This window comes from Sesamum indicum, linkage group LG8, assembly GCF_000512975.1.
Source record: "Sesamum indicum cultivar Zhongzhi No. 13 linkage group LG8, S_indicum_v1.0, whole genome shotgun sequence".
NCBI lineage: Eukaryota > Viridiplantae > Streptophyta > Magnoliopsida > Lamiales > Pedaliaceae > Sesamum > Sesamum indicum.
Genome location: NC_026152.1, coordinates 614013 through 639932, shown reverse-complemented (window position 1 = coordinate 639932; position 25920 = coordinate 614013). Strand labels below are relative to the sequence as shown.

General features: G+C 37.6%; 6 protein-coding genes across 11 annotated transcripts; 3 read left to right on the top strand and 3 right to left on the bottom strand.

Annotated features, from left to right (window-relative positions):
- Positions 585-2498, bottom strand: LOC105167550 (PLASMODESMATA CALLOSE-BINDING PROTEIN 3-like). Its single transcript, XM_011087322.2, has 4 exons — positions 2053-2498; positions 1529-1978; positions 1242-1371; positions 585-1160 (listed from the first exon to the last, which is right to left on the bottom strand). Exons 1-4 carry the CDS (start codon positions 2111-2113, stop codon positions 983-985), a joined length of 819 nt encoding a protein of 272 aa, XP_011085624.1. The 5' UTR covers positions 2114-2498; the 3' UTR covers positions 585-982.
- Positions 3248-7313, bottom strand: LOC105167318 (dehydrogenase/reductase SDR family member on chromosome X-like). Of its 3 annotated transcripts, none has more exons than XM_011086979.2 (9): positions 6628-7306; positions 6381-6447; positions 5900-5928; positions 5612-5820; positions 5107-5225; positions 4881-4976; positions 4729-4804; positions 4088-4241; positions 3248-3643 (listed from the first exon to the last, which is right to left on the bottom strand). In XM_011086979.2, the coding sequence occupies exons 1-9, from the start codon at positions 6847-6849 to the stop codon at positions 3506-3508; spliced, it is 1110 nt and encodes a 369-aa protein (XP_011085281.1). In that variant the 5' UTR covers positions 6850-7306; the 3' UTR covers positions 3248-3505. The 3 variants fall into 3 exon arrangements, with proteins under 3 accessions (XP_011085281.1, XP_020551295.1, XP_011085282.1); XM_011086980.2 differs by having other exon boundaries at positions 3505-3643; positions 4088-4233; positions 6628-7313; XM_020695636.1 differs by lacking the exon at positions 6628-7306 and having other exon boundaries at positions 6302-6429.
- On the top strand, positions 8680-16227 carry LOC105167549. 3 transcript variants are annotated; one of them, XM_020695604.1, is made up of 10 exons: positions 8680-9134; positions 10143-10186; positions 10478-10595; positions 10687-10807; positions 11583-12157; positions 12576-12864; positions 12956-13232; positions 14194-14361; positions 14926-15387; positions 15583-16227. In XM_020695604.1, exons 1-10 carry the CDS (start codon positions 9095-9097, stop codon positions 15859-15861), a joined length of 2373 nt encoding a protein of 790 aa, XP_020551263.1. In that variant the 5' UTR covers positions 8680-9094; the 3' UTR covers positions 15862-16227. The 3 variants fall into 3 exon arrangements, with proteins under 3 accessions (XP_020551263.1, XP_020551265.1, XP_020551264.1); XM_020695605.1 differs by having other exon boundaries at positions 8681-9134; positions 14197-14361; XM_020695606.1 differs by lacking the exon at positions 10143-10186.
- Positions 16896-18993, bottom strand: LOC105167317 (coatomer subunit zeta-1-like). 2 transcript variants are annotated; one of them, XM_011086978.2, is made up of 6 exons: positions 18836-18993; positions 18385-18544; positions 17727-17874; positions 17551-17628; positions 17265-17349; positions 16896-17175 (listed from the first exon to the last, which is right to left on the bottom strand). In XM_011086978.2, the coding sequence occupies exons 1-6, from the start codon at positions 18836-18838 to the stop codon at positions 17116-17118; spliced, it is 534 nt and encodes a 177-aa protein (XP_011085280.1). In that variant the 5' UTR covers positions 18839-18993; the 3' UTR covers positions 16896-17115. The 2 variants fall into 2 exon arrangements, with proteins under 2 accessions (XP_011085280.1, XP_020551267.1); XM_020695608.1 differs by having other exon boundaries at positions 17727-17871.
- On the top strand, positions 19118-21669 carry LOC105167315 (putative pterin-4-alpha-carbinolamine dehydratase). The gene is made up of 7 exons (XM_011086975.2): positions 19118-19201; positions 19276-19322; positions 19694-19791; positions 20139-20224; positions 20298-20421; positions 21179-21247; positions 21389-21669. Exons 1-7 carry the CDS (start codon positions 19157-19159, stop codon positions 21478-21480), a joined length of 561 nt encoding a protein of 186 aa, XP_011085277.1. The 5' UTR covers positions 19118-19156; the 3' UTR covers positions 21481-21669.
- On the top strand, positions 22790-25367 carry LOC105167316 (DNA-binding protein DDB_G0278111). Its single transcript, XM_011086976.2, has 7 exons — positions 22790-23054; positions 23978-24043; positions 24118-24167; positions 24294-24358; positions 24663-24754; positions 24893-24964; positions 25066-25367. Exons 1-7 carry the CDS (start codon positions 23052-23054, stop codon positions 25099-25101), a joined length of 384 nt encoding a protein of 127 aa, XP_011085278.1. The 5' UTR covers positions 22790-23051; the 3' UTR covers positions 25102-25367.

Genomic DNA, 25920 nt, shown 5'->3' with positions numbered 1-25920 from the left:
CGGCCCGGCCCTTCATATCAGAAATGAGCTATAAAACCCATGTGGAAAATAAAATGGTAAATACTTCTTTTTCTCTTTCCATCTATTATTTTAATTTTATTTTTAATGTATTAATAAAAAAGAGTCAAGATATATTTATTGGTTTATATTTTAATATTTTAAACATACACGTCAACTATATCGATAACACATTATAACACACCTCCACCATGATAAGATGACAACTACAAATATTATTGACCAAACTTGATTTAGTGAAATTGACTCTCCTGGTGAGTTAACTTTCCGATGATTTTCTGATAATTTGCAGATTATTAAAATTAAGGAATTGACCTATCATGTATTTGCACAAACCACTTTTATTTTCTGTATAATTACATAAGTCATCAATTATATATATATATATATGTGTGTGTGAGTATGTTATGTAATGATGTTGGCATTTTTATTTTTAGAAATGTATGTGTATTTTTTCAAAAAATACAAATAATTTGTGTAAATGATGTCAATATTTGTAATGGGTACATGTGTAACTTTTCAAAAAATATCGATAATTTGTGTAAACATACAATAAATTAGGGGTGTAAATATAATTATCCTAAAATTAGAAGGTTGAATCTCCTATGCCAACAATTGCATGATAATGTGCTGTACCATGGAATAGGCATGGTATAGATTTCTAATGATGGATGTAGTAAAGTGGTTTATTAATCTTCTGATCACTGCTTGCTTCCTGAATATTTTACACATCTCTTCACTGGGATTACACTACAAGAAGTAATCTTGTCCGGAACTGCTTATTAACTTCAGAAATCAAAAGCTTGTTGACCACCCTCCTACTCGATCTTAAAGCAAACAACGAGAAGATCAAAACGTTTTAAGGCCTTGACATCTTCTACCTCAAAATTTTGCATATCTTGGAAGCTGACGAGCAATTGCTATATCAATTGGGAAACAATAATCTAGTTTGATTTCCACTTGTTTAGATACAACTAGCCATGGCAAGAAACAGCATTAGGCAGTTCATAATGATGAGCAGAAGCAGGTTGCTTGATGTCATCTCTGCTGAACTGGGTTCAGTGGCATAATCGTTGTCTGTTGGTTCATGTCCAACGCCATTTCCTCCTAAAGGCGTGTAGGGGATGATGGGTGTAATCGTGCTGCAGAGAAAAAATTTCAAACTATTTCAGTTACTCTGTTGATGCAGTTAGTAATTAAGTTGAAGTAGGCAGTAATATTACCTTGGTGGCGTTGGGGTTGTGGGCGTTGGGGTTGTGGGCATTGGGGTTGTGGGTGTTGGAGTTGTGGGCATTGTTGTAGGTGTTGTCGTGGGAGTGCTGGTTGATGATGCATAACGACAGCTCCCATGACCTGAACAAAAGTGATAGAGATTTAAGAGCCACGTTAATTGTAAGACGAAGGTCTAAGGTTGTCTTTGTCCTGAGGGCTTAGGAGCAAGTGCAACCTAAATGAACTCCAACGGACTGGTGTTACTTTAACGAAACAAACTCAGAGACCGGTATCTTACTTGGGTCCGTGTTTGTAAGCTGAGCCGTTCCTCCAAAAACACAGCTTGTCGGAATGGGGTTCTTGTGGTAGTAGTTGTTGAAAGCATAAGAGGCGTGGTCTCGAACTGTATTTGGTTCAGAGCAAACTGCATTCGGCTGTATGGCCGAACAGTCTGCTCCTCCATAGCCACACGCATAGTCAAGAGCTACCTGGAGAGCGGTCTGTGAGGCAGTGGGACTGGCAATGCACCACGAGCCACCGGATGATGCAGGAGCAGTTGTGGTTAGACTGGTGGTTGTTGCTGGTGGATTTACTATAGGAGTTGTGCCTGGTGTTGTTGGATTGACAACAGGAACTACATCTTTCTGGGTAGTAATCGTTGAAGATGAAAAAACTTCATTGTCTTGATAGGCCAGTCTTTGGCTCTCAGTGATGGCTCCTGAGGATACTTTTCCTGCACTGCTTATGCCTGTAGTTGAAACAGAGAGGTGTTTAGTTATCCATGGAGTATTTCAATGGAATGCTTGGTAAAGTGGAAATTACCTGAGATATAGAAAACACAGAGGAGAGAAATGAGTGTTTGCTGAAGTATTCTAGCAGCCATAATGCGATTACTTCAGCAAATTCAACACTGAGGTTTCTACTTCAGCTGGGAGAAGCAGGAATTGTGGTGTCTGAATGAAGAAGCTACCACCATCTGCTTCGGTTCGTTATATATAAAGTGTGAAGAATCATGACTTTCTTGGATTGAAGAGAGAATTTAAGAGAGATCAGTGTGTTGGGGAATATAAGAAAACTTAAGGAAGGAGGCATTGGTTTGTAGGAAACTTCAAGCAAGAGGCCGTGCCCCAAATAGGGAAGAAAATTGTTTGAAGAGGAAAAGGCAAGAGGCATCTGCTTCAGGTGTAAATCTAGTTTTATTTATTCTTAATTATATAGGAATCTAGTTGATGGTGATGTTATGGCATCCTCTTTTTCGCTTTTCTAATCCTCTTTCCACTGTTTCCACAGATAGAACAAAAGAGATTTTATTCTTAGTACACATCTTATGGTCATTAACTAAAAGGTTTCAACTGTCCTAATATGCCTATTGGGAACTCTATCTTGAGGTGCAAACTAGATACTACTATTTGTGGTTAAACTTTCAGAAAACTGGTGACAGTAAAACAGTTGCGGCTTATTCAGAATCGCATTGAGAACTAACTACTATGTTTTGATTCATGTTTTTGCTCAATGTTTATTTTTGTATTTTTATACCTTATTTGTGTGTTTTTTTATTTTTCAACTTTCTATATATATATACTTATATATAATATAACAGAGACATTATTTGATAATAAATAGTGATTTTTGTCTCCCAAAAATACAACATTAAACATACAATATTTATAAACATACATATTTATATATAAAAAGAGATATGATTTGACAATGAACAGTGATTTTTGTTTCCCAAATCCAACATCAAACCTACACCACTTATTTTAAAATACGTTAAACTACTTCAAAATACAAATCCAAACATACTATCTATCTCCAACACACACTAACTTATCTCTATTTTTCTCTTTCTATCTCCAAAACACAACAAAACACTCAAAACACAAATCCAAACATTAAGAACATTTTCTTCACGATCACAGAAAAACTAGGAAATGCTTTTCTCATCAGCAATAAACACCAGGAAAGAATTTGAGAGAAGACTATAAAACCCAAAAACAGATAAAGAATCAAGGGATACCAAGAAAATCAGCTTGCTTACTTTATCTGCCAAAGTATACAAGATAATGCATAGACAACATGCTACAATTAATGCTTTATTATTACCAACTCTACATCTTTGGAGTAAAATCTGGCTATATCATTTGGTTTCTTTGACTGACTGCGAAAACAGTTTCATCCTATAAAAAGTGATTAATGGTCGTTGCCACTGCACAGGAGAAAACTCTCATACTAACTAATGATTTAGCCTATTCAATCATACACACTCGCCCAGTCAGGAAGCCAGCTGCGATTCTTGGAACAAATTGCAGGAAGTAACCCAAAGTTCCTTAGCAAGATCGGCATCATAAGAAAGCGGAGAAGAGTTCAGACTTCTACCATTTCCTCCAAAAAAGTATACTCCTGATACTCCCTGAAATAAAACAATGATTTGGAATAATTATGCTTATAACTTCAACTTCAAGTAAACTGCAGAATCCAGCAGCACAAGCTTGATGCCAAAATCATAAAGCCTTCAGGCAAGCCTCAGCTGGCCATTTTTTTTAATCTATTCTACTTAATAATGCTAAGAATTTAGTTGATTGCTTGATGAAATAAAAAGAAAATTCTGCCAAAATCTACATGTCGTTCTTCATTTATAAGTGGTAATATAATTAAAAATTAGGGTCCCACTTTAAGCATAATGTACGATTCACCAAAGTTAAATATTATCATCTATAGGGATACACAGACAGGACCGATGCAATGATTTTACATCTTGATGGAAGTACATTATATAACAATTGTCACAAAAAAAAATCTTAAAAAGTCCAAATGATATTTTGCGCAGTGAATATCAGTAAATATCAGTACTTACTGGAGGGGCAAGTGCCGCATCAAGAATAGAGCACACACCAGTTTTAGAAGACTGAAGAAGACCCAAAAATTTCAACACTATGAAAGCCATCTGCGAAACACATGATGGAATTTCTCGCATGATATTGGTTTTCACTGCTCCAGGATCTGCGGCACTTAAATTTCAAAAAGGCCAAGACAAAATCAATCAGAAAAATTACCAAAAGCATACCAGAGATGTAAAGTCCAATTCCTGTACTAGGAAAAAGCTCACAGCAAACTTAAGGTGCAGAAGATGGAAGCTTCTTGGTTAATTGATTACTTTACTCTACCTACTTCCACAAGTACATTGAAAAAAAGCCTGAGAATTCCACAATTACATTACAAAATGTAAAATTTCTCAATATGCTTGGATTTCTCCGCTGATAAATGTAGCTAGATTTTTCACATGGTCAGTATTTTCATGGTAGGCATGCGCATAAGCCATGTTTGCAATATCAACAACTAGGAAGACTCCCCCAATCATTTCAAGGATAAACCGAGCATAACCAACAAATTTCAACTAAAACATACCCATTATTCTAATATTGAACAGGAAAAAATCTTATTAACAGTTTTATGTTGAATACTTGTAATGCTGAAGCAAACAGAATAAACACTTACACAACAGAGAGATGATGAGATTTCGTTGTCAGGTTAATTTTTCGGTGAAGCTCATATGAAAAGAGTAGCAGGCATACTGTCAAAGATGATTCCTTGTTAGCAATGAAATTGGAAGTCTTTAGTTTTAGACTTCTCTGAGATACCATGCTTACATTTAGAATACTCATAAATATGCGCATAGGGGTAGCATTTTGATTTCATAAAACTCTTCCCAGAGACAGTTTCTCTGCCAGCCTGCATGCAACAAACTGAAGCAGGAAACATAAAACACAAAACAAAAAGAGGAGAATAAGAGAAACAAAAAAAGACTTGTGTTAGATATGTGAGCCGGTGAAATATAAATCATAACAGTGCAGATCAGAGGCAGTTAGATCTTACCATTCCAATGAGTAAATGATGTGACATTGACCACACGAGAGGGAACAGGGCTGTTTTCCAAAAGGGGGAGTAAAACTTTGGTCACACAAAATGCACCAATATAATTAGTAGCCAGCATCCTGCCAAAATTGAGAAATCCTAGTTAACACACATTTTCTTTTCTTCAGAAGCATGAAAATCCAGCATTTAGCACAAAGAAGTTTGTGAATATGAAGCATTTTAACATATCAAAAAAGATTCTACAAAGTAAGACCTACATCATTAAATTAAAAAAATCTGGTCAACAGAAGAAGACAGAAAGTTCAGTTATGGTGATTAATCCATCAGCTGCCAATGTTGCTAATCAGACTCCAAAAGAACAATTTCACAAGGAAAAAAAAATCTCAACTTTGACGTTTTTTAATTTCTTCATTCTTAACTCATTTCAGTGTGAATATGTATGAGACAATCATATTACAAAATTACATTTGTATTAGGTGCAGAGAAACCAATTAAGAATAATAACTCATCGTATCCTTCAGAAGTCAATCTACGTGATGTAGCCAAGATCCCAGCATTATTTATCAGGAGTTGAACTGAAGAATGTAAGTTTGAATCCTGTAGCCACTGCTGAAGTGACTGTTTGAACTCAAGGATTGACTCGAATGAAGCTAAATTGACCTCAAAACCTTTCAGACAAGCATCCTGGTTTTGACTCTTGAGATCAGATATAACCTGAAGCACAGATTGGTTGACAAATGAACACCATAAAGCCTGCAAGTTTATTATTGATAAGCAAAAACATGTACCACACCTTTGACAAGCGTTCAGATGATCTTCCAACTGCAAGTATGAGAAGAAAGTGAATTCAGCTCACCGCAAACCAGCAAAAGAGATTTGTATTATGTTATAATTGAGACTACAAAGCATTTCGTGAGCAAATACCTGTGAGTTTGATTTATTCTCACAGAATTAGTCATGCTTATGCTGAATACATAATCAATCAAGTTTTAATACTATCCATATCCTTATCATCATTCCACTCCATCCGTGCAAAATAAGTTTCATCACAGGGACAGTCCAAATTTCGGTTTCAACAATTGAGAAAACAAGCTAAGGTAACAAGATTTTGAGCCAAAATTATTTTTTCTTTGAACATCTTTCAGCCACGTGCATCCAAACTTGAACTAATAATAGATAGAATCAAAAACCCAACTTGAAAAACCACACGAGTTGTCATTTTCAATATGCATCTTAGTAGAATTTCTCGCAAGGGCAAGAGAAATACAGGATACCAAGAACAACATAAAAACCCTCCTCCAAAAGAGCATATGCAGCTGCAGCACCCAAACCAGATGTCGCCTGCAAATCATTAACCGGCAAAACACATGAGCACATGCCAATGCAGGAACCTATTAACAACAAGCGAGCTCGAACCAATTTATACGCATCCATAATCTCTCTCATATAACCAACGACAATTATTCATCAAAGAGAGAGCGAGATAAAGATAAAAAAAAGCGGCAATGACAAATATCATACCCCAGTTATTATGCAGACAGGTCTGGTCACAGCCGTATTCGCAAAAGTGGAGTGTTTCGGTGAACGACGAGAGTAAATATTGGATTTTGGGGAGAGGAAGCCATAGGAGAACAACTTTAAATAGGAAAATACGAGAGAAAGAGTCCACAACACTGACATTCTCCAGAATTGAAGATTGCAAATAAAGTTAAAACCCTCCGCTACAACTTTCACTACTTCCATCTGTTTTCTGTACGAGATTAAGTGGAAGAAAATTCTTAACGCCTAGAAGCCGAGTAAAGGCAAAGAAGGCTGCCCTTCATCCTTCCCTGCTCAAGAAAAAACACACAACACACACTAACTGCTGCACAGCGCTGTCATTGATGAATGAAAGGAGACCCGAAACCCATCTTCTTAATCTCATTTTCCAACAATTCCTTATTTTGGTGTAGGATCAAGAGCTCCCTGTTCCCGCAGGCGCCGCAAATATTGAATTATGCGCCAAAACTAGAAGAAGGAACAGCGTGGTTGGGGGCGTGCGAGGAGGTGGAATCTAGGAAAGAAGTCGCAGTGCAGACTTGTCCACGTGACATACACGAGTCATTGCAGATTGAGTAGAATGGCCCATGTTGTTACATCTCATGTACCAGAATTTGAGCCCAATCCAGATCTCATGGCCTCGACCCAGCGAGCTTGGATTCTGGAATAGGAACTTACCGCTTTATGGAAAGCCGTGTCCGAATTTTGTTAATTTAAAATGTTGAAATTAAATAGGCGGAGTCGCCATTTAAAGAATGGATAATTATACTTCCAATTTGATGTAATTGCTATATCTAATATTTTTAAGTTTGATTTTATCTAATAAATAAATTTTCTTGTCAGTAAAAATTTATTAAATTTGCTGATATTAATAAAAAATTTAAATAAAAATTAATATTTACCTAGGGGTGTAAGTGATTCGAGTTGAGCTGAATACATTATTATTCAAGTTTGTTTGAGTTATTGTTGAGCTCCAAAAATTATGTGTGAATTTTATTTGATTATTATTCTAGTCGAGCTCAAACGAGTTTTAATTGGATCAAACTATAGTCGAGCTCGAGTAATTTGATATTTTTAAGTATTTTACTATTTTTGCATTAATTGAATCGAGTTCGAGTCGAGTTCAAAAGTTTACCGAACAAATTTTTTTTTCAATTTTGGTTTTTTAAATTTAACAAATTGAGTTTAGATGAGTTTTTCGATCGATTTTAATTGAATATCTAATAGTTTGATTATTTTTCCACCCCTATATTTATCATTAACTGATTTATTACATGTCACATAATCTTTTTCGAACTAAATTATCTTTATAAAGGTGAAGATATATCTTCTCACGTGTATTAACGCGTTAAGACGTGTGAATGTAATTTGGTCATAAAAGAATTATGTGACTTGCTACAAGTCAGTAATAATTCAATCGATGGTGGATATGGTTTTCTTTTTCAGATTTATTTTAATATCAGTAAATCAATAAATTTTTATTAATGGAGGAACTTATTTGTTAGACGGAAGCAAACTTCAAGAATACTAGATGGAATTTTTCAAACCACAAATGGTCTATGTTTAATTATATTGAATTTCAAGTGAGGGGAGTATAATTATCCCTTTAAAGAAATGGGCTTTTACACTTAAACCCTCTCTTGATTTGTGGGATAGTATATCTCATTTTCTAAGTGGGATATATTACCTCATAAAGTATAATTGTCAAGATAACATTGATATTACAGTGTTCCAAATATGTAATTATATATAATAGATAATTTTATTATATGTAATTATATAAAATTACTATTATACGTAATCATTATAAGGAAAGTGGGTTGAAGTAAAGTAGAGAAAAGGGGACAAAACCTAAAAATAGGAGTGAGCAAAGCTGAAGAGTGAAGAGTAAGTTATGGGCAGGTAATTTCACAAGTGCCAATAATAAAAGCAAAAGCTTTTCCCGTGTCGACTGTATTTATGAAACCCCAACTAACAAAAAAGAAAAACAGAAAAACAAAACCAAAAGAAACTTAACACACCGCACGCACAGAGAGAGAGAGGGAGGGAGGGAGGGAAGGGTTTCCGAAACTTCTGATAAATCTCCTCTCCGCTGCGGATTCTCCGTCAACCGTAACAAAGTACAAAATATACAGACCAAAGCTCGTCGGAACTCACTGTGTTCGCTTTTTTGTGAGTGTTTTTTTTTAATTTCATACTATCATATATAATTTATAGGAGAAAGTGAAAGGAAAAGTGAGTGATTGAAGAGAGATAAGGCAAAGCCTGGCTTTGCAAGATTAGATCTGTTCCGGGGAAGGATGAGCACAAGCAGGGGGAGCGGCGGCGGGAATGGGGGGGGGGGGCGGTACAGCCCATTCCTGCGGGGTCGTGGAAGGTGGTGCAGAGCTTGAAGGAGATAGTTAACTGTTCCGAGGCAGAGATCTATGCTACTCTTAAAGAGTGTAATATGGACCCTAACGAGGCCGTGAATCGTCTACTCTCTCAAGGTTTTTGCTCAAGAACCCTATTTTTTTTTCTTTTTGGTTTATAATTTATTTTATTTTAGTTATCATTTCTTTCCATTTGCTGAGTCTAAGAAGATTTCCTGGTATGCATTGTACTTGTATGCATGCCTTTGTTTGCAAAGAAGAAACTTGGTGTTTTGCGTTTCCGTTTCTGAAAGACACCAGTAAGGACACATCTGAAACTGGAATATTAAGTTGTTTGCCTAGAATGTCTCGTTTTCCTTTTCTTTTGAGGGGGAGATGAAGAATTGTAGAAATCTTTGCTCACGCATATTTGATTTTCTAAAGAACACTAGCTGAAGTTTCAGCGTTCTTATTTGTCTTTCTTGGCTGTGGGTTAAATTCGCCGCATGATTGTGATGTTTCTTTTCTGTATGAGTTTGGTACCCTTTTTCCACTTAGATTGTGCTGACTTGAGTTGCTTGTTGCTATCTATAGATGGCTAGTGAAAATGTATATTTCCCTCTCATAAGAGAAAAAGTTTTGATGGAATATATTCTGTTTGCTGAAGCAAGCTGTTTATCTGCTTGTTAGCCATTATGTAAGCAGATCCTTTTTTAGGTCATGCTATGTCGGTTGGTGGATTCAATCAGAGTTAATTTTGGATGCTGCTAATATGCATTCTACATATCACTTGTTTGTATGTCTCGATGTATAGGTAGTCTTTCTATTTGCACGGTGTCTTGTGCTCTTAAGTTTTGGAAGGCAAATGATGTTAAATGTGGTGTCATGGTGTGGACATCTTTTTATTATTTTTGCTACCTGGTTTACACTCCGTTGGATAATTTCCTTGATATTAGCACAAACGAGGACTTCTTTTGGTCTTTTTAACTTCTAACTGCTCTGACTTACAGTGAGTTTGTGCTGTATGCTCCTATTTGCTTGCTTGTGGCTAGTTGTAGTAGGAGACTTAATGCTGTAGGCCAGTCATCATTATACTGTTTTTATTTATTTGAACTTATGTCTGACATGTGGTTTACAATTGTTTAGATCCTTTCCGTGAGGTGAAGAGCAAACGAGAAAAGAAAAAGGAGGTTTGTGATTGTCATCAGTGCATAATTTCACTCTAGGTTCTATTTGATAGCAGTATGCAAAGAAAACTTTTTCAGTGAAACAAGGTGTTTTTTCTGAGCCTATGGATAGGTTGGATTGGCCTGTGGTCTTGCGCCATGATTAAGTTTTATTTCTTTTCTTTGCTCCTTCCCCTTATCGGCATCTTTACTTTGTTTTATTTGGAATGCTAATGCTAAAACTTTGAGAATCCTGCAATTTAAATTTATGAAACTAGCTGTAACACATTTTTCATTCCGATTAAAATTTCTCAGGGTAAAGATAACTCTGACTCTAGGTCTCGCGGTGCTAATAATAGTTCTAATCGAGGTGGCAAGAGCGGTGCAGATCGACGTCCTAGCCGTTCTACTTTTTCACCATATAGCTCTTCTGGTATATTTGGCTTCAGTATTTACTAGAACTGATCAATCATAAAAATAGTTGTGGACTAATGTAGACATCCTAACCCCTCTTCCATTATCAGAGTCTCCATTGCATGGGAAGTCAGCGTATAAGAAGGAAAATGGATCAACTCATGCAAGTTCTTTATCGTCAGCACCTGGTATGACAGGAAATAATAGAAGCCGAGGGCCTCCAGGCCTCAGGTTTGTTCTGTTTGAACTCATTGCAGTAATTGAATCTTAAATTTCTGTACTTCACGTTCATTAGTATCCTTGGATCTTTGTCGAGGACTATTTCTATTAATCATGTAACATTTTTAGCTTTTATAATTTTTCTGTGTAATTTGTCAACTATTTATTTCTCATCAAATACAAACAGATAAGGTCAGATACTTGCAGGTCCACTGTACATTACATGGACCATGCATCACATACTTTTAATTGGTATTCAAATTTTCTTGTTCGCTACTTTATTTTATTTGATAAGGGACCCGGATGTATTTGCTCATTACGTTTATTCTGTGTTCTGCAATTTACAAGGATCAGCTTTCAGTATGTTTTCTCTGAGTTCCATTATAAGTGTGTTTTAAGGGCGGAACTCATTGAGTTGGCTTATGTAGTTTTAAGGAAATATTTATTTCTTTAATATATAGCTTCTTGTTTCTTATTTTTTGAACCCCATAGCCTGCTTTTTAAGATTTTTAGTGGGGTCAAGATGATAAAAAAGATCATCAGTAATTAATAGGACTTTTCAATCTAATGGAGTCTCAATTGAGCCCACTCAGCCCTCTGCAGAAAGGTTGCTGCCAATCCTGATTGAAAGTAAAATATGTTATAGATTCTCTTGCACCATACTGAAACCTGAATTATAGATCCTTGAGTGACGGTCGAGTTTTTAGAGTGAGCATGAGGTTCTAAATTTCCTCCGAGCCGGCTGTTTGCTGTTCTTTATGACCTTTTCCTGCATGATATGTTGCAGCGATGGTGCCTCAGCTGAAAGTAAAGGATTTTTGTTGGAGACGTCTGATGGTATGCCATCTGTTGTACAGCCAGCATCTGGTCATCAGTCTGCCTGGGGCGCTCTCCCTGGTCAGGTATCCATGGCTGACATTGTGAGGATGGGCAGACCACATAACAAAGCATCGAGTTCCCAAAATGCTTCCCGTCACAATGTCCAGGATCCTCCCAAGGTTCATCAGTCAGAAATGTCTTCAATTCAGCATGTTCCCGCCAATGATGACTGGCCTTCCATAGAGAAGCCACTTGCTAGGAATGTTATTTCCGTCTCAGAGTATACTATTGATTCTGAGACGCACCCAGATGCATCGGATGTATCTTTTGACAGTACCAATCGCCACTCTGAGGCAGAAGAGGTTCAAGAAAAAGAAGATGATAACATCGCAAGTACAGAATTAAATGATGTGGGATCTGTTTCTATATCCAGTAGGAATATTCCAGAGGATGATTCAAGAGGTGCATCTTTATTTGAGAATGATTTGTATAAAGACATGGGCCCTTATCAGTCTGAAGCTCATGATTTCGAGCGTCAGGAAGGTGCGTGTTTTTACAATTTATTTTTCATGGAATATTTAGTATAACATTCCGTAAATTTTTGGACAGTTTAGGTAGATATCCTGTCTTCTGATGTTGATATTCAGGGGCTGCTTATAATATATGTGACAGTTACACCAGAATAGTTACAGATAACCAAAAGAAAAATGAAAATGTCTGTAGATTTCTATGTGGTCATAACTAGCTACTTAGGGTACTTTCTCCAATGTCGTTCTTACTTGAAATATCGAAAATTGATGTTTAGACGTTAATTTAACTGAGGCTGGCAAGAAGTATATGAATTAATACTCTAATATCTTATGGAATGGTGGTTTTATATTGCATTCTATAGTTCAATGGATCTTGGTTTTGAATTTATTTAGGTGGCTGCTTGACTTTCGAGTCTGTTATGACTTTGCAGATGAAGAAGTTAGTGCTCCAGTGTCATCACTTACCAGAAACTTGCAACAACTAAGTGTACAAGAGGATCATAGAGGTTTCCCATTGGAGGGGAATGCACCTTCTGTGGTAATTCCAGATCATTTGCAAGTCCAAACAGCAGACTGCTCTCACTTGAGCTTTGGGAGTTTTGGATCTGGCATGAGTGCTGCATATTCTGCTGGGACTGTGACATCTGTTCCTTTGAAACCTAACTTGGAAGAGGCACATAGCAATGCTGATATTTCATCAGTTGGGCGTCCTGACACTAGGTATAGGAACTAGTAATATTTCAGAATTTGGTAGTCTTGTTCTTGTCCTCTTGATTTCCAAATTAAAAGATCTATTCCACTCTTGTTGCAGACATTCTGAATATTATGTCGATGATCCTCTTAAAAATGCACCTGACAGTAGTTTGTTCCGTGGAACTGGTGGTGGAAGTGCGGGGAATTATGATGCATCTTCTGCCACACAGCCAGAAGAGTTGAAACCTGAGAGTGCTGAAGTGGCTCATGAAAATCAATATCCTTTTCCTTCTTCAAATCCTGGTTATACCTTTGATGATGCCCAACATTTAAATGCCGCGTTCAATCAGACAAGTTCGCAGATGCAAAATCTTGCTCCATTTTCGAACGCTATGGTAAAATATTTTCTTCCCTTTGTTCAGAATTAAGAATTGGATTTGATATCCAAGACTTTGGAATACATTGAATTCATGTGTTTAGTGGAGTTGAAAGTTCTAAGATTTTCTTTCGGAAAATTGAGGATCTTTATTGCCTTGCGTTGTTGCATCGGGGGTTTTGAGAATGCAAACAATGCAATCTTCTTATCTTTAGTATTTAACAACTGAAGAGGAAATTGTTATCTTATAACTTTGGGAACTAATAAATGGCTTTTTTAGGTAGGAAAACATATAGAATTATGTGTTGCAAAGAGTTTATCTTGTTTGGTGTTGTTATTTGCTGATATTTCTTGATAACCAGCATTATGAATTTGGTTCTGCACATTAGGATTTCAACAGGTTTGTTAGTTTTTGAACCCGGTCAGCTCTACATGCTGTTACTCTCACTGAAATTTCTGCAACCTGAATATGTTTCTTTGTGTTATTACTAATTATAGATATTAGTTGCACAGGTCTCATATTATGCACTTAAACTGTGCTACTCTTTTCAGCTGCAGCTCTGACTTTCAGTTATTTATTCATGGAATGACTAAGATTGTCTTTACAATGTGGGAGTTCCTTTTATTTGTGATTCCCGAACTTGTTAGAAGATTATCCTGTGGGAGGATGAAAATAATAAGGGGGTATTTTGTGGGTGGGGTAATTCCTTGATATATGCTTTCTCATCCCTGCATTAGCTCTCATTGTTGTGGATCACTGGTTACATTTTGGTAATAATCACTGGTGTCCTCTATTCCTGTTCTTTTTTAGTTAATGGCTATCACCGATCATCTTATATTCAAAATGTCTTATTTTGGTAATCTGATCTTCTAACTTTTGAGTTTTGACTATGTGAATATATTGCTATGATGCGTACTATTTTTGAATAAGTTACAGCGCTGGTTTTTCATTGGATTTCTCACTTTTTGATGATTATTAGCAGCATTCATATACAAATTCGCTACCGAGTGCTCTGCTGACCTCAAATGTTCACCCAACTAGAGAATCTGAGCTTCAGTATTCACCATTTCCTGCGACGCAATCGATGTCTACCAAATATGCAAACTCTGTCTCCTCCATCGGCGTTTCAGCAAATTCTATGTCAGAGGTTCGCATATAAACCAAGTGCAATAAGGGAACTGTTCTTATCGTTTATCACTTGCTAGGGACTGCTTTAGTCCCACATGGTTTAGATTATTTTCTGCAAATTAACTTTCTGTGTTGCTTTTTTAAACCTACAATAAATAGATTCAGTCATTATATAATAATTTACAAGGAATCAGGGAGCACAGTTCATTTCCTGCTGTGTCATGAGAAGTAAGAAGAAATATTTATACAACATTGTTTTTTTTTTTTTTTTTTTGGAAAAATGTAATCTTCATAAATGAGTAAAATTATAGTACAACAATATTTATACAACATTGCTAACTTTACTTGCCAATAGCCCCAACCTCTACCTTAGCAATCACCATCCACTTGTCTTGCATGGTCTTCATTGTGTCTACACCAAACTTATTGATATAGATCCAAGAAACCGAAAAAATGTAGATCTAAAATAGTCATTTTTGCTGAAGACAGCTACTAGCTGGGCATGACAGATTAGCTCTCACTATGAACTAAAATCTGACGTACTCCCCCTAGTTGGGTAACTGATTGTGATTTGATGCTTCAGGCCTTGAAGACTGCGGGTTTCTCATCCACGCAGCCTGCTCCACAGACCCTTTCTGGAACCAGTGTTGCTACTGGACCTCCTCTGCCTCAGCACCTTGCTGTTCATCCATATTCTCAGCCCACCCTTCCGTTGGGACCGTTTGCGAACATGATTGGCTACCCTTTCTTGCCTCAGAGCTATACATACATGCCTTCTGCCTTTCAGCAGTCGTTCGCAGGTAGCAGCACATACCATCAATCCCTGGCAGCGGTACTCCCTCAGTATAAAAGTAGTGTTTCTGTAAGTAGTTTACCTCAGTCTGCTGCTGTTGCATCTGGATATGGTGCTTTTGGTAGTACTGCCACGATCGCTGGAAATTACCCGATGAATCCCCCTGCTGCCCCTTCTGGAACAACTTTAAGCTATGATGATGTTTTGAGTTCTCAGTACAAGGACAGTAGTCAGTTGCTCTCACTTCAACAGGTATGTTCCTTCGTTTTTCCACCCTTGAAATTGATTTTAGAAACAACCTCCCCCAGTCCGCAAAAGAAAATGAAAAGAGGGTAAGTTCTTTGTTTCGGGTTACCCCTACAAAATTAATCTATCAGTATTCTTTGGTATCCTTTTGGGTTTAGTGAGCTTGTGATGATGACTTGTATCTTTTTGGCATTTTCTCAGAATGAGAACTCAGCGATGTGGCTGCATGGACCTAATTCAAGAACAATGCCAGCGGTTCCAGCCAGCACATATTACAATTATCAGGGACAAAATCAGCAACCAGGTGGATTTAGGCAAGGTCAGCAACAGTCACAGAGTTATGGGTCCCCAGGATACCCGAATTTCTACCATTCTCAGACTGGTATCCTGCTCGACCAGCAGCAAAACCCAAGAGATGGATCGATTGCGGGCTCACAAGGGCAGCCAAAGCAGTCCCAGATTTGGCCTAACAGCTACTAACGACGTCCTGTTTTCTCAGGGGCCTGTAATGAATGCGAAAGTTTCCTTTCAAGCCATACCAGCAGAATTTGATTTGATTTTATGATGTTCAAAATCGATGACTGGGCATGGCCGTGTACCTCAAGGTTGTATGACGTTCTTATCATAAGTCGATGTAACTTAGGAATTTGGGTACTAATTTGTGTTGGGGGGGGACATATTATCTTTTCCACTGCACTTCTGAATTTAGATCTATTCCTCTTACTTAGGGAAAGCTTGTTATGTTAGCTTAAGTAAAAGGTTGATTGTCTCACCCTGTTTTCACTCTTGCTCTCAACCGAGTCACTGTACCACTATATTGTGCATCTAGGAACAGATTTTGGTTTATGATGGAGTGCCAGATATTGTGCCCCACCGCAGACGCTTAGATGTGTGTTTCTGGTAATTGGAGTGTTCCATTTTCAGTCTGATGCCTGGACAGTGTTATTCCGTAGTCGGGCCTAACAAATCACTTTGCTACTGGGGTTTAAGATTTTTTGTACTTAAAGGTAGTCAAAGTATTTTTGGAACGCCAATGAGTACGGTGATTTCAAATAATTGGAGCTTGTGAATGAATCTGACTTGGTTTTCCAGCTGGATGATAAATTCTTTTCAGATAATGTTTTCACTTAAAGCAACGAGGTGATGAACCAGTAGACCAACTTTATACCGTAAGGTTCACCTTAGCATGGGAAATTATTCTGCTGCTAAATCGAGTGTCATTTCATCCATGGGCAGATAATCGTTCTGTCACTTCTCGGGTGGAAGGCACCATGTAGTTATTGTCCGGGTGCATAGCTACCGCTTCGAGTAGATTTCAAGAAACATCTCGCCAAAAACTAATGGGGTGATTTTTCTTTAACTCTCTACCTAGGATATTCGAATTTTGCCCCGAGTCAGGTTATACAGCCCTTTCCATCAGATGGATCAAGATTAGACCACGGTCCCCTTTGAATTTGACCTTGTCCTACGAGAATAGAAGAGGCAGGTGCCCCAGCAAAGATGCTCACAAGAAATTTCGGTCTCAGCAACTCACCATGTCAAAAAATCTGAATATATAAAATACAAATCCGCTACATTTAAAGAAAGCTACATTGAGTATCAAATTCTACCGCAACAGTGTCAAGAATCCATATAAAGATGAAGCTCACTGACTGTGCACTCAAGAAACGATAAAACAAAATTTTGCTTTCTCTTTCTTCTATTTCTTCATTTGTAGGTGTGTCTAACATACTGTTACTTGAGAAGAGATCTAGTAAGATGTTCGCGAGCAGTCGCCAGTGCTTGACTTATTGTCTGTAGAAGGCAAATTGCGATCATGGTTAGCACAGAATATAAATTACCCAGCAATTGATATGAAGCTTTAGGACGAGGAAGCCACACACCTGCTCAGAAAAAGGTGCTCCAGAATCTATACTGTGACTTGCAACTTTACTAGCAATGCTATTTGCATCGCCTTCAAGAACAATTCTATACATCAAACGAGGAATCATGGTAAGAATACAACGAGATAAGAGAATTATGCAGAAATATTTCACATACACTAGAGATTCTTCCTTATCCTTCCCTTGCTTCTTTTTAGACATCAGAAAACAGTAGTTCCACAATTTTTTTTTTTCTTTAGTTACTAAATAACAAGGAAGCTGCAGAGTAAGATAAACAGATCCCTACCCTCCATCAACAATTCCATCAATGCACAATAGAATGAGATCCAGATTTTCAAGTGCCTCCTTCTTATCGACATTGCCCCTGGAGCAACCAGCTAGAAAGATGAAAGAGAGTTCTATATAGTATGGAAAGAAGCAAACATCACCAGATGCAAATAGGATAAAATTGATTGTGACTACCTAAGTAGAATATCGACAGCATCAAAGAATCCCTGAAGAACAGTGGCTAAAAAGACTTCATTTTCATCTTCACCCCCAGTAACGTAAAAGTGCAGATCTTGTACAAACTTGTAGACGACAATGTTGCTCTCAAACATAGCTATCTCTACTGTAGATAGGTAACAAAAGGTTAGCAAGGTAAAGCTGATTCCAAAGTTAAGATGAGAGAGGCACCATCTCAACCTAAAGAAGTACAGGAGGAACAGAAACAAACAGGGCAATTAAAAACCGGATATAAGTTACATTTGGTTATAATTCATTTACTCGCAAGCTGGAAGATAACTTTGAGAATAGCATGAGTTAACCAGCTGGAAGAGAGCGTCAGGCATAGACTTAATTACACCTAAAAGCATGTATATTCAGCACTACTCTTTAGAGACAGAGACAGTGTAACTGCGACCCAGCTGCTTGTTGTTTCCAAGGGGAAAAAGCTGTTTCACTTAAGATTAAACAGTCAGCTGCAACTAAAAAGTCGCACAAAAGAAGCATACCCAAATGAAGTAACATAAATTAAAATCATGTTCCAACTAATTTTGGAAGAACTATTACTAATAGCAATTCTAATGCTTCCATATTTGCTAGAGAAACTATGCAAAAGAATTCCAAAGTCATAGAGCACCTTCTGTACGGGCATTTGTCTTTTGAGTCTTGGTAAATACAGCCTTCTCAAAAGCTTCCTTTGCACTATTGGTAGGCCAGTCATCAGAATAGTACTTGACAGCTATGCGTTTCCCTTCTGAATCAAGAAGAAGAATGTTCTTTACAGAAGGGCATAAATCCTGGCAAAAATATAACACAAAACTTAGTAAAATAATACAATCAGGACATGAAGCCCGTGTTGACTGATTGATGTTCTAGCTGTGTCAATAATTGATTTCTTAGCTATGATTGGTGAAAAAATCTTAAAACCTTACAACCCTAGAGTATATTCTGAACAGATCAACAACTGAAGCTGTTACTACTGAAGCAACAGTATGCCTGAGGCTAGAATCACAGTAGAGCGTAAAACCAAGAATACAATTATAAGCGTATATCAATCGTTGACTGTGCCTGAAGGAGAAGGAGATTACCATGTTGGACGGAGAAGATTACGGCTATGGCGGAGATCGCGGAACGCTCGCCTTTCGGACACTGAGGACTTCTCCGATTTCAGTTCAACTCTGTCATGAATCGCTAATAAGAGTAACAAAGCTTTGTTAAAATCATTACATATAAGTCGTGGTTGTTGCAAGAAAAGAAACCAGAGTCACCTTCTAGGCCTATTCTCAAAAAGCCCACATCAAACTGTCTTTGAGGCCATCAGGCCCATAATGTACTAATCGAGGCTCGGCCCATTATTCACCGCTTCAGTCGGCGTTAATAAACATGTCATTGTATACGCTGCTCGCAAAATGACGCTTCCATCCCGCCTTTCCGCTCTCTCTGCCAACGCCCGTGTCTGTGACCATCTACTCTCTCTCCCTCTCTCTCTCTCTCTCTTCTATGCTGAGTTTTTGTGATTGATTTTCAGATTCTATTGACACCGGTCTCGCGGAGAGTCTGGGCAGACCATGGACGGTACAGTTCTTTGATGTCGATTTTTCTCTTGAAATTCTTATAAAAGTATTCACTGTCTATTGTTCAAGCAATTTAATTGAAGAAATAAATAAATTCAGATGTAATTAGAGTGTAATGACTTGGAGTTCCGACCTGTGATTCAACGTATTAGCTTTATTGTATTCATGTCAAAGAGTATGTAGCATGGGATATCTGTTCCGTAGTCGTCTTAACGGGTACCGAGAATATGAGTTCAGAAATTTACTCGAGTCAGACCACTAGTACTGTTAGGATATCGTAGTGGCAGCTGTTCCTTCAACACTAGATTCTGTCCTATCGAGGTTATATGAATATATGACTGCATTGTCTGGAAAATTTGTATCTGCGTACAGCTCAAGTATTCGTGTGGCTGATAAACCTCAGAGCCATGAAGGAAGCTCGTCAAAGTTTAGCACTCTTAATGGGATTAGGGCTTATTGTACTGGCCAAGGTTAGTGGTCGTGCTGGAACTATTATCATTAGTAGTTTCTAGAATGAACTATTATTATTAGTAGTTTCTACAATAGTGATAAGTTGACAATACAACTTTATTATGGGAATTAATTGACAGTATGTTAGCTTGACAAAATGAATCTGTTATTGAAGCTTCAATTACTTAGCTTGAGCCTCCTCTACTGTTGACCGATGCCAAAGATTATCTTAATTTTCTATTAGGAGTTCTGAAAGTGATGGATTTCCTTACATTTTGGGAAAGAATTTGGAATAACTCTATTGCCTTTGAGTTTGTGTTTGTACATCAATCATTCACTGATATTAGTTGTTTTCTCTTTATGCCAGATTTGTCAATGAAGAAGTGTGTGCCATGCAGCTCCAAAGATCTGAGGCCTATGACTGAGGATGCAGCCAACATTTTGATCCAACGGGCATGAAGATTTTTTAATATTTAATACTTTGCTTTTGCTAATTGGAAACTTTAATTGGTATTTTGTGATTCAGGTTCCTGGATGGAATCTGATGAATGAAGGTGGTGTCCAGAAGCTGCATCGGTCATGGAAAGTCAAGACTTTTGTGAAAGGAATGGAGTTTCTTAAGCTTGTAGCTGATGTCGCTGAAGCAGAAGGTATAGTTCATCTACTTATCTCATGTATGTTTTTTGGTTTCCTATGCATGTGGAAAGTTTCTTCTCTTTCAACTTCTGAGTTTGACCTGTGCTGAATGTGGCATCATGCAACTTTATATTGTTTTGTGTCTGAGGCATATGCATCCGTTCTATTTCTTCTTTTGTTTCTTTAGTTATTTTCAGTTGTTAGGGTTGGCAAATAAACTTTTATATGGTTCCCCATTATTGAATTTCTTTTGTTGGTATCTTAGAGTACATTGCTGACCCTTCCTGGTGTCCGTAACTTGATATATATGTACTTGGGAAACTAACACTCCTGACCACCTATGTCGAGAGTATTTAAACAGATTTGAACGATCTCATATTTTCGAATTTTCCTTCTTCCCCAATTAATTAGAAAAACATTCTTAAGCATTGGTCTTCCATTTGACAACCTTTACACTTCTCCCTGGTGGCTGCTGGATTGCTTGGGGGCCATAACTTTGATTGACGATTGAAGAGGGGTGGATGTAGAGAAGATTTCCATGTGTAAGGCATCTTTTTGGCCCATCATGTGATGATGTTGCTCTAGTGCACTTTGTAGCCTCACAAGCAACCATATTTGCTCATGCAAAAACTGCCATCCATGCTTAGAGCAACTCCTTTTCCGTGCTTTGAATGTTCAATGTTGATCTGATATGTTCTTTGACAACTTCTGTGTAAGAGTTTGATCTTCCCCTAACTCTTATGATCTGCATATGTTTTTGTGTTAATATAGGTCATCACCCGGATCTTCATCTTGTCGGATGGAACAATGTAAAGATTGATATATGGACTCATGCAGTAGGTAAGTCTTGGACACATCATATTATTCTTACCTGTTGTGCCCATTTCTCCACCGTACAGATGTTCATGATTTGACAAGTCCGTCATTTGGCAGCTCCTTCAAATACTTCAATCTGTTGACGTAATTCTGTTCATGTTGTAGGTGGACTAACTGAGAATGATTTCATACTTGCTGCCAAGATTAACGGACTGAATCTCCACAATCTTCTGAGGATAACACCTGCTAATAAGTGACTGATCACAGTTGTAGACGTTTCTGTACTTACTAACTGTGCAACATGGATAGTGTACAAACAGAGTGGTTGCTTCTGGTTAGTAATAATCAGCAATCTTTTGTGTTTGCATGTTGTCGAGAGCGTGTAGCTGAAACCGTGTCTTTCCAGATTCAAGAATGAATGTTGTTGTGTCGTTGATATTTCTTGATATTGGCTGCCATTTTTTGTTCATAAAATTGTAGCCTGCCTTTCTCTTTTGGGAAAACTGCTTCGGAAAACTTTAAAAATAATTAAATAAAACAAAAAGTGATATGAAGAGAAAAAAGGAAAATTAGAAAAAGAAAGGGTATTAACGGAAAGTCATTGTATTAAAGGTGTAAGTGGTGGTCATTGTTAAAGAGGGATAGGTGTCGCGTTATATTATTATCTAGCCTATAGTAAGGGGCAAATTGTATCTTATATACACAAAAAAGTGTTCTTATGCTCCAATTTATAAAACACCTGATGCTATAGATCAACGGTTACGATTATAAGAGGCCGCAGAAATTGACGATTTCGTGACGAATTGAAGGGAATTGGAGATAAAGTTGCAGGAGAAGACCTGCCACTAGACCGGGTGAGAATAAAGTTTAAAGATATACAACAACCAAGATCCAAGGATTGAAGGGAAATTGACGATTTTAGGTCCAAGGATTGAATGGCTCGGAGGCCAAATATAATGGTATGATTGAAAGTTTGCAGAAATTTAATTAACTAACAAGAAGGAGATGGGAGGAAGAAGGAAAACAGAGAGTTGGGAAGAAGAAAACTGAAGTCTAATTTCATATATGCTTGCTTTTCCATGAAATGGAAACAAAAATCCTAAATCATAAAGCTGAGATTACAATTAAGAATTGTAGATAAATAAAGCTGTAAATCGTCTCTGCTCTCTCCTTATTGGCAGTTCGTCTTCTTCACAAGGACACAAAAGAAACCACAGCTCAACATCCATTCCAGGCAGGCGCGCTCTCAATTGTCCATTTTTGGAAGTGGCTCCAGACAAAAATCCCCAATTATAGTAGTGTCCTAATCAGCCTTCAAATGACGAAGCATCGAGCTAGGGCGCTTTTAATTTTCCCCCAATTTGAACCCGGCTTTGATTGCACAGCCCATATTTTAACTCCTCATCGAACGGTCATCCTCCAGAGACGTGTTTTGAATTGAAAACGCGACATATTAAAGGTGCAAGTGGTATTCATTGTTAACGAGGATAGGTGTCGCGTTATTGTAAGGGGCAAATTGTGTCTTATATATACAAAAAAGTGTTCTTGTGCTCCGATTTATAAAACACCTGATGCTATAGATCAACAATTACGATTATAAGAGGCCGCAAAAATTGACGAATAAGCGACGAATTGAAGGGAATTGGAGATAAATGTACAGGAGAAGACCCGCCACCAGACCGGGTGAGAATAAAGTTTAAAGATATACATCCAAGATCCACCGCGTAATTCGGACGCAAGAGCGATTGAATACTAACAGAGAAATAATTCTCATTTTATTGGAATAGCTCTTTTTAGCACTGACTGAAGCTGAAATCTGCAGAAACAAATGGTAAGCGATCTTCCTCCGTTCCCGTTTCGGTTGTCGGCTGAACTTTATGCATTGTTTTGTGACGGAGATTCTATTCTGCTCTCGTGACTAGCTCTATGTTATTGTTATGGGGGTATTTTCTGTATTGATTTTCTTGAATGAGTTATGTTTTTGCTGAAACTCGCCATACATCTGCTTTTCCTTCCGTTTTACCTTCAAATGCTTTAAATATCTGTAGCAGCTGATCCTGGGTTTTTCTTGATTTGTCTGGTTTGTGTGATTGGGGGCTTTGAGACTCGCTTTCTGTCAATCTTGCTGAGTTTCTTGGTTCTGATGTTAAATTTTGGTTTGCAAGCCAAGCCAAATTATCCCAGGTAAAAAAGTTGGAAGAGAATTAGAATGTATAGCTTATGCTTCGAGGTTAACAATTCGCTTCAGACCTGTATCTTGGCTCCTCGTTTGGCCTTTTTGCAGATAGCATGTGTAGCTTGCTTGATCTGAATGTTGAGTACAGATACATGTGCCAAGACAACCAAAAAAAAAAAAAAAAGATATTTGTGGGTTATCTGAGATTCTTGTATTGTCATCTAAATGATGTACGCATAATCAGGAAGATGTGGTAGAATGTTCTGAGGTGGGTGTTCGTAGATTGTTTCTGCTGATAAGAAATGTCAAGAAACTAGCTTGATTGACTGATTGGTAGTGTAGCCCGGCATGTGCTGTATTGGGCAAGGCAAGTTAGGCAACCTAAAGAAGAAGATTATACTGTGCTTGTTTGTAACAGTAAATTTGTCTCACCAAAAGATGTTGATGTTAAGGGAACTTGAGGATGTTACGAGTATTGCGCTCTTGAACGTTATTTGGATTAGTATAGTTCATTCTAGTGACGATCAAGATATAATACCCCTGCTTTTGGTTTAATTTACTAATCAGTTGTTTTCTAGGCTGACCCGGAGTTGGAAGCCATCCGGCAAAGGAGAATGCAGGAGCTAATGGCTCAACGCGGCATGGTATTAACTGGTTCATTCTTTTCCCTCTCCTTTTGTTTTCTTCTTTGGCTTATAGTACTGGATGGATGTTGCAGGGTAGTCGTCAAAGTTCTGAACAGCAGAAAGCCCAGGAGGAAGCTAAAAGGTGAATCTCTTTTTTCTGGTCTAGTTTAACTGCTAATTTTTGTCCAAGTACTTGACTGCTGATGTTGATATTTTAGAAGTTGCTGCATAGTGCTTGTCTGGATCTGACCTAGGGGAATTGTTTTAGGGATGCAGAGGAACAGAGACAATTGATGCTTACTCAGATTTTGACACCTGAAGCACGGGCGAGACGTAAGTGGAATTATGATGGAACCCCTTATATCTTGTTACCTTGGCATAGGTTTGCTCCTTCATGTAGTATCAAAATTCACTCTGTCAAATGATTTTAATTTTATAGTGGATGAGAATATTTGTTTAGATTAGCTTCTGTGAATGCATATAGCTAGACGGATATCAAGTATGGGAAAGGAACTTTATGGTGAGAATGGAAAATGGAGGAAACTTGAATATGTGATGGCTTGCATATGATTTTAGTAGTTTCTATTAATTTTTATGTCCATTGTCCAAATCATGCTGCCTTTACTCCTATTCGCAGTTGCTCGAATTGCACTGGTAAAACCTGACAAGGCCAGAGGAGTTGAGGATGTAATATTGAGGGCTGCTCAAATGGGTCAGATTGCTGAGAAGGTAGTTTCTTGCTATATACTATTAATTTCTGATTCTTTTTTATATAAATCTCCATATGTGTCTCTCTAATTGTCCGAGGGAAATTTGTGCAAATGACACATGGTAGATAAGCATTGAATTTAACTTGCTTTTACATAGGTATCTGAGGAGAGGCTAATATCACTGCTTGAACAAATCAACACTCAAACAACTAAAGAAACCAAAGTAACAGTAAGTAGTAATTTGTTTTTTCTCCTCTTTAATGTTGTTGCTCTTTCTTTTTCTGTCTTTTCATCTTCTTGTAAATTGATTTATATCCTGTTATTTCTCAGATTAAAAGGCGCCAGAGTGTTCTTGACGACGAGTAGCTTATTGGAGTCATCTGCCTGAATATGATCTAGGGCATTGTATGATTATATGGGAGCGTAATTATGGACCGTAATGTCCTATAAATTTATTGCCTCAGAAATACCCTTCTTTGAGATTGTATGAATGAGTCCCCCTATCCCCCTATCATTTATGGCTCTATGCATTGGCCTGAACGAATGAGAAAGTAAGAATGGACGGAGTTAAGCGGGCATAAATTTGAGCCCTTCACTGACTGGTTGAGATTGGATATCGTCTTTTAATTTCTCCCCCTTTTGCATTGGTGCTTGTTTCCAGATTAAAGCAGGTAAAGCCATTATTCATGATGCTGCAGTTGGTCACCAACCTTTTGAAAAGCATTACTTAAACTATAATCTGAGCCGCCTTAAAGTGATATTTAACTATAAACCTAAACTTACTTGAGATGGATGTCCTCTTTTTGTTCCCTTTCCTCTTTTGCAAGTATAGGTAGGATGTCCTTGAAAGTGTCAGCAAAAGGAACAAAATAGATCTTTTGCAGGTTCCGTTAATTCCTGCCATATTTCCTCTTCAGGAAGTTGGATTGATTTCATCCTAACTAAAGCTGATTTGTGAAAAAACCAGTGTCACAGGTCACTGAATTTTGTGAAGTATTGATGAAACAAGTTGGGGTCTTGCTAAAAGAAGATGGAATCATGCTTGCATAATGTCCGTTTGTGTATTATCAGAATAGAAAAGAATTATGGTGAAGATGGTGTTGCACATGTGCAAGTGGGGGTGTCCACAGCATTAGCGTTTTTATCAAATGTTTAATTGACACTAATGCTATTATGATCATCATC

Bases quoted from the DNA above. Each gene is read 5' to 3' on its own strand.
- LOC105167318 (XM_011086979.2), bottom strand. From the start codon at position 6,849: ATGGAAGTAGTGAAAGTTGTAGCGGAGGGTTTTAACTTTATTTGCAAT. The intron at 5,821-5,899 runs GTGTGGTACATG...TCTGTGCTTCAG, and splicing joins CATCTGAACGCTTGTCAAAG to GTTATATCTGATCTCAAGAG. The intron at 5,226-5,611 runs GTTATTATTCTT...CAATTTTGGCAG, and splicing joins ACTTCTGAAGGATACGATGA to GATGCTGGCTACTAATTATA.
- LOC105167550 (XM_011087322.2), bottom strand. From the start codon at position 2,113: ATGGCTGCTAGAATACTTCAGCAAACACTCATTTCTCTCCTCTGTGTT. The intron at 1,979-2,052 runs GTAATTTCCACT...TTTCAACTACAG, and splicing joins CTGTGTTTTCTATATCTCAG to GCATAAGCAGTGCAGGAAAA. The intron at 1,161-1,241 runs GTAATATTACTG...TTTTCTCTGCAG, and splicing joins ACAACCCCAACGCCACCAAG to CACGATTACACCCATCATCC.
- LOC105167317 (XM_011086978.2), bottom strand. The intron at 17,350-17,550 runs GTAGGGATCTGT...TTTGATGTATAG, and splicing joins GATGGAATTGTTGATGGAGG to AATTGTTCTTGAAGGCGATG. The intron at 17,176-17,264 runs GTGTGTGGCTTC...TGCCTTCTACAG, and splicing joins GAGCACCTTTTTCTGAGCAG to ACAATAAGTCAAGCACTGGC.
- LOC105167316 (XM_011086976.2), top strand. The intron at 24,168-24,293 runs GTGAATCTCTTT...GAATTGTTTTAG, and splicing joins GCCCAGGAGGAAGCTAAAAG to GGATGCAGAGGAACAGAGAC. The intron at 24,755-24,892 runs GTAGTTTCTTGC...GCTTTTACATAG, and splicing joins TGGGTCAGATTGCTGAGAAG to GTATCTGAGGAGAGGCTAAT.
- LOC105167315 (XM_011086975.2), top strand. From the start codon at position 19,157: ATGACGCTTCCATCCCGCCTTTCCGCTCTCTCTGCCAACGCCCGT. The intron at 19,323-19,693 runs GTACAGTTCTTT...ATCTGCGTACAG, and splicing joins GTCTGGGCAGACCATGGACG to CTCAAGTATTCGTGTGGCTG. The intron at 20,225-20,297 runs GCATGAAGATTT...TTTGTGATTCAG, and splicing joins CCAACATTTTGATCCAACGG to GTTCCTGGATGGAATCTGAT.
- LOC105167549 (XM_020695604.1), top strand. From the start codon at position 9,095: ATGGACCCTAACGAGGCCGTGAATCGTCTACTCTCTCAAG. The intron at 10,596-10,686 runs GTATATTTGGCT...TTCCATTATCAG, and splicing joins TTCACCATATAGCTCTTCTG to AGTCTCCATTGCATGGGAAG. The intron at 13,233-14,193 runs GTAAAATATTTT...GATGATTATTAG, and splicing joins CTCCATTTTCGAACGCTATG to CAGCATTCATATACAAATTC.